The 7,371-nt window shown below is 41.8% G+C and overlaps 3 protein-coding genes across 3 annotated transcripts in view; 1 reads left to right on the forward strand and 2 right to left on the reverse strand.

The window, feature by feature from the left end:
- Positions 1-1,490: 1,490 nt before the first annotated feature.
- LOC121389112 (uncharacterized protein F54H12.2-like) lies at positions 1,491-2,792 on the reverse strand. Its single transcript, XM_041520726.1, has one exon. It carries the CDS (start codon positions 2,790-2,792, stop codon positions 1,491-1,493), a length of 1,302 nt encoding a protein of 433 aa, XP_041376660.1.
- Positions 2,793-4,356: 1,564 nt separating this feature from the next.
- Positions 4,357-5,463, reverse strand: LOC121389113. Its single transcript, XM_041520727.1, has one exon. The coding sequence runs from the start codon at positions 5,461-5,463 to the stop codon at positions 4,357-4,359; it is 1,107 nt and encodes a 368-aa protein (XP_041376661.1).
- A 381-nt stretch (positions 5,464-5,844) lies between these two features.
- LOC121389114 (P-selectin-like) overlaps positions 5,845-7,371 on the forward strand; it is a 26,459-nt gene continuing 24,932 nt past the window's right edge. Inside the window, exon 1 of the mRNA XM_041520728.1 lies at positions 5,845-5,995. Within this exon, the coding sequence (XP_041376662.1) occupies positions 5,845-5,995 (151 nt within the window). The remainder of the gene's footprint in view (positions 5,996-7,371) is intronic.

Consider the following 7,371-nt stretch of genomic DNA (forward strand, 5'->3'; position numbering starts at 1 on the left):
GACCCCTTTTAATTATTTGGTGGTGGACATGTCGCCCCATGGTGATGATAAGCTGAGACTGAGAACTCGGATATTTCCCAATGAAGACTCCATCGTCTACGTCCCGAGAGTATAAATAGCACTGCACTTTCAAAGCCACGTCAAAATGTCTCAAGTCATCAAGGAGAACCTGATGTTCTTACAGTTCTTGCTGTCTGGCAAATCGACAAAACAGAAAAGTCTGCTGTTGAAACATATAACCAAGGATCAGTTGAAAACCCTGACATTCATCATTGCCAACATATTGCATAGTGACGTTCCACTCTCTAAACAGGCGTTTGAAAAGTTGAAGAAACACAAAAACGTATTACGTGTGTTGGGTGACAAGACCGTTTCTATCAAGAAGAAGAAACAAGTGTTAAGAGCTGGTATCATCGTGCTCGTGCTACAGAGTATAGCACCCTTGTTAAAAACTGCATGATGCAACACGTGGCCAAAAACATTCTGGTGCCTGAAGAAAAATATATACGACTATTAAAAGGACAAGTGATGGATGTCCCACAAGAGGGTCAAGATGGAAAAGGGCAAACACCTCCTACAGTGTACAAACCCGTGGCTGTTGTGAAGACAATGGACCCAAAGAAGATGCTGACCCCAGAGAAATCAATAAAGATGGAAGCAAGCATACAGAAGCGGCCACCAGGAATACCACAACGAAAGCTCAAGAAAATTAGGAGAAAGAAAACATTTAAATGGAAATCATTGTAAAGTGGAATAAAGGTCTGCTCCTTAACCTTTATATCTACTGATTTGAAACGGGAGCAAATAAATGATTTGAAAAATGTATTAGTTGTTGTGTTGTAGTAAAAACAGAACGCAGTGCCATACCTCCCATCCGTCCATCGATTCGAGCGGGACTTGTGTGGGCTAGCGAAATTTTGGGTTGTTTTTCATTTATTTCTAATTACAATCTCTGGTCTCTCTAGAGACAACTACACATGCAATGGACACACATTGGGTTACACCGAGAGGCCTTAAGGGCAAACACTATAATGTACAATGATTAAAATATGTTAAGGCAAACTGATACACGATAGCTTCGTTGACTATAATATCTGAACAAAAATAATTTTGAATGTCTCTGAGCGACGATCCCGTCGATTTCATAGCAACGTAAAACAAAGCAAAAAGTCCACACGAGTTGCTGTTGGCGTCTTGAAGCACCCTGTCATTGTAATGGGTGCATGTACTGTTTCTTTGCAGAAAGGCTCGAAATTGTCTCTGGTAATATGCTGGAGGCTTTCCAAAACTGTCAAAGAATTCTCCATGGTTAGCACTGTCTAACCATATGGCCACCCAGTGTTGTCCTCTCATCGTCGAGGGTTCTGTATTGACGATGAATCCTCGTGGAAAACGAGTCAGTCGGTGCCGTGGAAGTTCATCTGCAGCATACACTCTGACATGTCTCGTGACTGGATCAGCGTTCAGAGCACATTCCAACTGTAAAGTGTTCATGGTTCTGCATACAAGACGTTCCTGGCTCCGTCGATTTGAAGCAGAAGGTTGTCTTCCGAGTAGATCAAACAGTTGACCGTTTCTGGCAAGGCTTTTTTAAACTGTAAGTCCAGTCTAAGATTACCCCTTTTTATAAGATCCAGGTATCCGTCCTTCAAGTGGTAAGGATCCAAGGTGAATTGATACAGAGCATATCCACTTGAGAAATCCTCTCTAGACACGTCCAGTCCTATGGATTCTCTTCCTTCAAACAGACTGTTGTAGGCCGAGATGTACTGATTATTGCCTACGTGCAGAGGTTGAGCCGGTAAGGATTCACCATTCACGTACAAGGCAATCGTGTCCAGATCGTACATGGCAAAATTGAATGGATTTTTGGTGTAACTGCCATTCACTGCTTCGGCAGAGATCAGCGCCACCACGACTTTGTTGGGACATTTATTTTGAAACAAGTGATCCCAGGTGAAACTCAGTTGTCCCTTGGGTATGGAGGCCACTTTGATGTCGCTCCTCGTGAAAGGATATTTGGCTTCAGTGTCCTGCAGTGTTTTGGCATGGGCCGTGATGATGGCCGTATTGGGTCGCACTTTGCAGATTCTGAGGTATACGTCTTCGATCTTGACTTTGTAATCAGGATTATCTTCTCCTGCCAACAAACTGAAGGAAGGCCTGGTCCGGAACAGTTTGATCTGTAGATTGACGCCATTGATGAGATAACGTTTGATGTCGAAAAAGTCTTCGTACAGCGGTCCTTCCATATCCACGGTTTGACTGGTTTCACATAAAGCACCTCTGTTAGCAAGTCCCGAATTGATGCCTGTTATAGGATCTGAGCTGTCTATGTCTTGTGCATCATCTTTGTAGTACAGTTGAGATTGCAGAGACGATTCCTTAGCTGTGGACGTACCATTCAACAACACTTTAAGATAGCTCTTGTATGGATACAGATTGGTCGAGGTAGTGATGAGTTTTCCATTGAGGGTCAGGTCCACTTGAGACCACAAACTCTGGAGCCATAGATTGACGGGTCCCACCTTTTCATCTTTTGTCAAGATGCTGCCATCGGCTTTGGTAATTTTGGCTTTCACGTGTAGTTTGGTACGTTGCAGGTCGATGTAATCGATGCCTTGTCCATACACGTTAAACTCCACAGGACTGTTTTCCGTGGTGATCTGAGATGTGGGTCTCGTGTCCTCATAATAGATTTTTTCCACCGAAGTGAATGTACGTGGAAGTTCAAAAATAGATAATTCTTCGGCATGGGCCTCTACTTCAGCTTTATTCATATACGAAGCCATCTTATTTCTTTTTACTAAAGTTATCTGTCTTCTGCTTTTTCTGATTGCTTCTGCTCGTTGTGTCTCCTTTGCGCTTTCTTGACGAACTGACTGGTCGTGGTGTTGCTTTCCCTTTTATACTTTTCAGAAGACGTTTCTGTTCGGCCTTAGCTTGTTCTACTACTTGCTGCGTTGGGGAGACCATGACAACACTGGGTGCCGGGGGTTTGTTCTGTTCTTCTTTTTCTTTTTTCCACGTGGGGTCGTAGAGTTCTAGGCATCGATCCACACTGTACATGATCTGACTTTGCCCACCACGTTGAATTTCGAAGTGCGGCTGAAGTTTGCCTTGTGCCTGCAGCTTGTAGAAACGGGTCCACTTGTCGACGTTTGGAACATATAGCTTGTATTGGTCTGACATGTTGCTCCTCTGTAGGTTCTATCTCAAATGATGATGTTTTTTGACAGACATCCTATTTATAGAGATCCTGCATATCTCCAGCGATCCGTGACCACTGACCATACGGTTTTTGCTTTCATCTGATCCAAGTGACTGTCGTTCAAAATGAAGGCTAACAAAGGGGTGTTTTGTTTCAATATACGTTTTCTAGTTCTATCCGTCACAACAAGTGATACCAGCATTTTCAACATGTTCAGATACTCGTTGTTAGACTGTAAAAATCGACGTTTCTGTCCTGCTGTGACGTTAATACGTCCGTCCAGCAACCCTTGAACGATTGCCACCAAGGCCAACATTTGTTCTTCATTCATATCATTCAGTAATCCCAGAGTCATATGGTAATCGTGAATATTCATCATTATTTTAAAATAATTGTAATGTTTCAACACGTATTGGTCCATGTCTTAAAACCAAAATGGCTGCGGCTTTATATGTAGTGTCACCGTCACTGGTCCCGTGATAAATGAGGCTGGATTGCCATCTGCGTCCTGTATATAGATGTCCACGATCTGCACATCTTCCAGTCTCAGGGGTACGTAATGATAGTTTGGAAACACAAAAGATTTTTCCTTTTTATTCCCTATCAAACAGATGCGTCTCAGCAAGGGCTCCTTTCTTTCTCCAACGTGTGAGCTGTGGCAGATGTTGGAACACACGTAAATGTCACGACAGTCTGATTTTCTCGAGACGTCCCAGTTCTGAATGGTGATTTCGGTGGCTGCTACCACCCACTTTTTTCCGAGATGTAGTCGGTCATACAGATTGACTCTAAAAGACCAGTGTGTGTTGTCGGGAAAGTAAGACGTACTGTCTGTACTTCGAATGGTAATGTACTTATCCATGGTGCTTATTCGTTTTGATCTTGGGATTTGGCAGCAAATAACCCAAGCTACTGCTGAGTAGTGCTGTCCACAAGTTAGAATTACCTCGATCGAGAGATAAGTTGATGATACACGTAATCACCACCACGTATATGATGATGATTTGAGAGAAAAATACCGTTTCCGATTTGGCCACACGTTTACCAAAAAATGTCCAGGTATCACCCGAATGACTTCTTGACAGAGGTTGTGTCTCTACAATTTCTTCCATGATAATGAAAAGTCAAACATGTGCTGAGGTCTTTTATACTGTCTGATATCGAACAACGTCTGCTTCTGGAATCCACGAATTGTACTTCTTAGGCCAGTGAAGCCATTTCACCAACACTTCTTTCTGTTTGTTCCGTGTTCTCCTTTTCACAATGTCTTGGATACGGTACAGTTGATCAGGATTCTCAGTCACCTTTTGAAGTTCAGCTGCATAGAATGTCCCTTCGATGGCATCACCACCCCAGTCCTTTAATTTGTACACATCTTTACCTTGAGACCAGTACCTTTTCTCAATGGTAAATATTTCGCCAGACCATTTCTCTTGGTATTCCCGATCAAAGGTGCCCCGAAGATGACTGACTCGTACTTTATCACCTATGTTAAATGTAAACTTCTTTTTGTGGATTGCCTTTTTAGGTTTGATCAGGTACTGAGACAGACGGACCTCTCCTTCGTTCGTTTGGTTGACACTGACTGGTGTTTGACCTAACATTCGATGCTTGGTGTGGTTATAGCTATAGACGACTTTCTCTAGAACATCCATGTACTTGTAAGTAAAGTTTTTTAACATGTAGCGATAGAGACGCATTTTGATGGTCTTAATGACCCGTTCGGCATAACTTGCTTTGGTTTCATTTAGAGCAAACAGCTGCGTTATGCCCTGCGACTTCAACAATGCTTTGACCTTATGGTTCTTGTATTCTGACCCTGAATCGGACTGAAACAGCTTGGGTTTTCTGGACTCTGATTTCCAGAATTCTATCAAAGTCTCTACCACGTCGTTCCCCGTTTTCGACTTGAGTGGTAGCACCCACAAGTACCTGGAGAACAGGTCAATGATCATCATGAGGTATCTCACCCCTTCATTGTATTTAGCCAAACTGACCATATCCATTAGATCGGATTGCCAGTGACTGTCTAACCCTTCCACAACATAGGTATTACGTGGAAACTTTCGCCTCACTTGATGTGTCATGGTATAGGTCTCTTGACCTTTCAACCATGATTTAATACGTGTCAGAGGAATGTTAAATTTACCCTCTGCTTTAACAGCTTGATACAGTTTACTAGGACCTGCATAACTCCCAGGGTGCTTTGCATCGTAGTAAATAGACTCTAGGTACCTTTCCCACCGAGACATGGTTCTCAACTGACATACGTGTCACAAAGTCATGCTATTTATAAATAACAAAAGGATACAACACACAATTTTATTACTAAACAACAAAAATGTAGTACATAAAAATATGACAAAACATAGTGACAAAAACACGTGTCTCACGCGTGTTTAAAACTGATAATGTCTGAACACATTGTTCACATGGGGGCATCTCGGGGACAGTCTGTAATGTTCCATCACTGGGTCGTCCATTCTCTGCCATCGGTAGGCACGTAGTCCGCAACAGTAACAGACGACGGCATCGTGATCTCCCGTGTAGAAGAAACCGGCCTTGGCGAGCTCCCTCGGTTTCTGGCGTAACTGTATGGGCCACCATCCAAATGTCTGCATCCGGGTATAGAAATGTCTCATTTCGGGACGATGGCAGAACAGGTAACGTCTCGAACAGCAGTCTTCTTGATCCCAGGAAGCGTCTGTGTCACGGGCGGCATCTGTTTGATCTGTGGCTTCTTTGATTTCACCATCTTCATCCATAGTGTCACAGGCAGCATCCGTTTGATCCATGAAATGTTCTTCTTCTGGTTTGGTAGCCACTCTTTTGATCGTATGTCTTTCTGAACATTTGCAGACCAAGACGTCGTCCTCGTCGCTACTGCTGCTGCTACTAAGACTGCTCGAATATCCCGATGCCATCTTCTTCGTTCCAGATAGAGTGCAACAAGACACAAGAATGTCAGAATCATAAAACACGTCTGTTCTCTAGTAAAACGAACGTATATCTGGTCGTTTTCGGCGAGCGAATGACAATGAAACCGTATCTAGCCTTTTTATACTCTTTCGTGCCAGTCTAAGTAGGTCAGGGGCCGGTGTAAGTAGGTCAAGGTCGGGTCAGTAGGACGTTGCACACGGTACAGTGTTAAACCCGTAGTTTATAAGAAATTACTTTAATGAAGATTTCCTTTTTCAAATCAAGATCTGAATGGTTGAAGTCAAACAGACAAAGTCTCGCAAGCAAACATATTCATTTACCACTGGCTGGTGAAGTTCACCATTTTAAATGCTTTAGTTATAATGTCCAATATTGAACTTTTGTCGTACGCTAATCCAATTAACATATGTTCGTCACGTTTAAGATAGGAAGATTGTATCCCTGCATGGCGCTTGGCTTGATATTTAAAGGTGATGTTTGCTTCATCGGGGCATCTGTACTAGTGTCACTGGGCCATTTCTCGTTCCAGCCAGTGCTCCACATCTGGTATATCAAAGGCTATGGTATGTACTATCCTGTCTGTGAGATGCTGCTAATAAAAAATAGTCCATGGCGTAACGATATCGGGTTTCTTCTTTCATTATCTGTGTGGTCTTTAACCATATGCTAGACACCAAATAACCGTACTTTGCATTGTGTTGAGTGCGTTCATAGTTAAATAAAACAATTTCTTTCATTCCTATACTAGTGGGATTGGGGTAGCCTACCGGTGCCTGATCAACGAGTCGAATTAAATAATGACATTTTGTTGCAAATAAATAACATCTAAATCTTTACACTTCATCCACATGTAAATAGAAATATTAATTAAACATAATTAAAATTAAGAATGAGTTTGAACAAAATAAGATTTAATTTAACCGCAGAATATTTTATCGCGAAACATTTTACTCTAATAAACGTTACACGCTTTAATTTAGACTAATATTTTCTCTATTTCTAAATCAAATAAAACTTTGTAATATTCAATATAAATCTTAACTCGTTAACAATGTTCGGTTATGTAACAGGTATTACATCGTTTAGTTTATATTTCACGAAAACAATAAATAATGGACAAAATGTTCCAGAAAATTATGATTGTGCAAATATAATGTAAAGTTGGTGATTTAATATCACTGAAGCACTGCCATATCTTAGATACTTTTTTGCTGCCAATT

Source organism: Gigantopelta aegis, chromosome 14 (assembly GCF_016097555.1).
Source record: "Gigantopelta aegis isolate Gae_Host chromosome 14, Gae_host_genome, whole genome shotgun sequence".
In the NCBI taxonomy this organism is placed as follows: domain Eukaryota; kingdom Metazoa; phylum Mollusca; class Gastropoda; order Neomphalida; family Peltospiridae; genus Gigantopelta; species Gigantopelta aegis.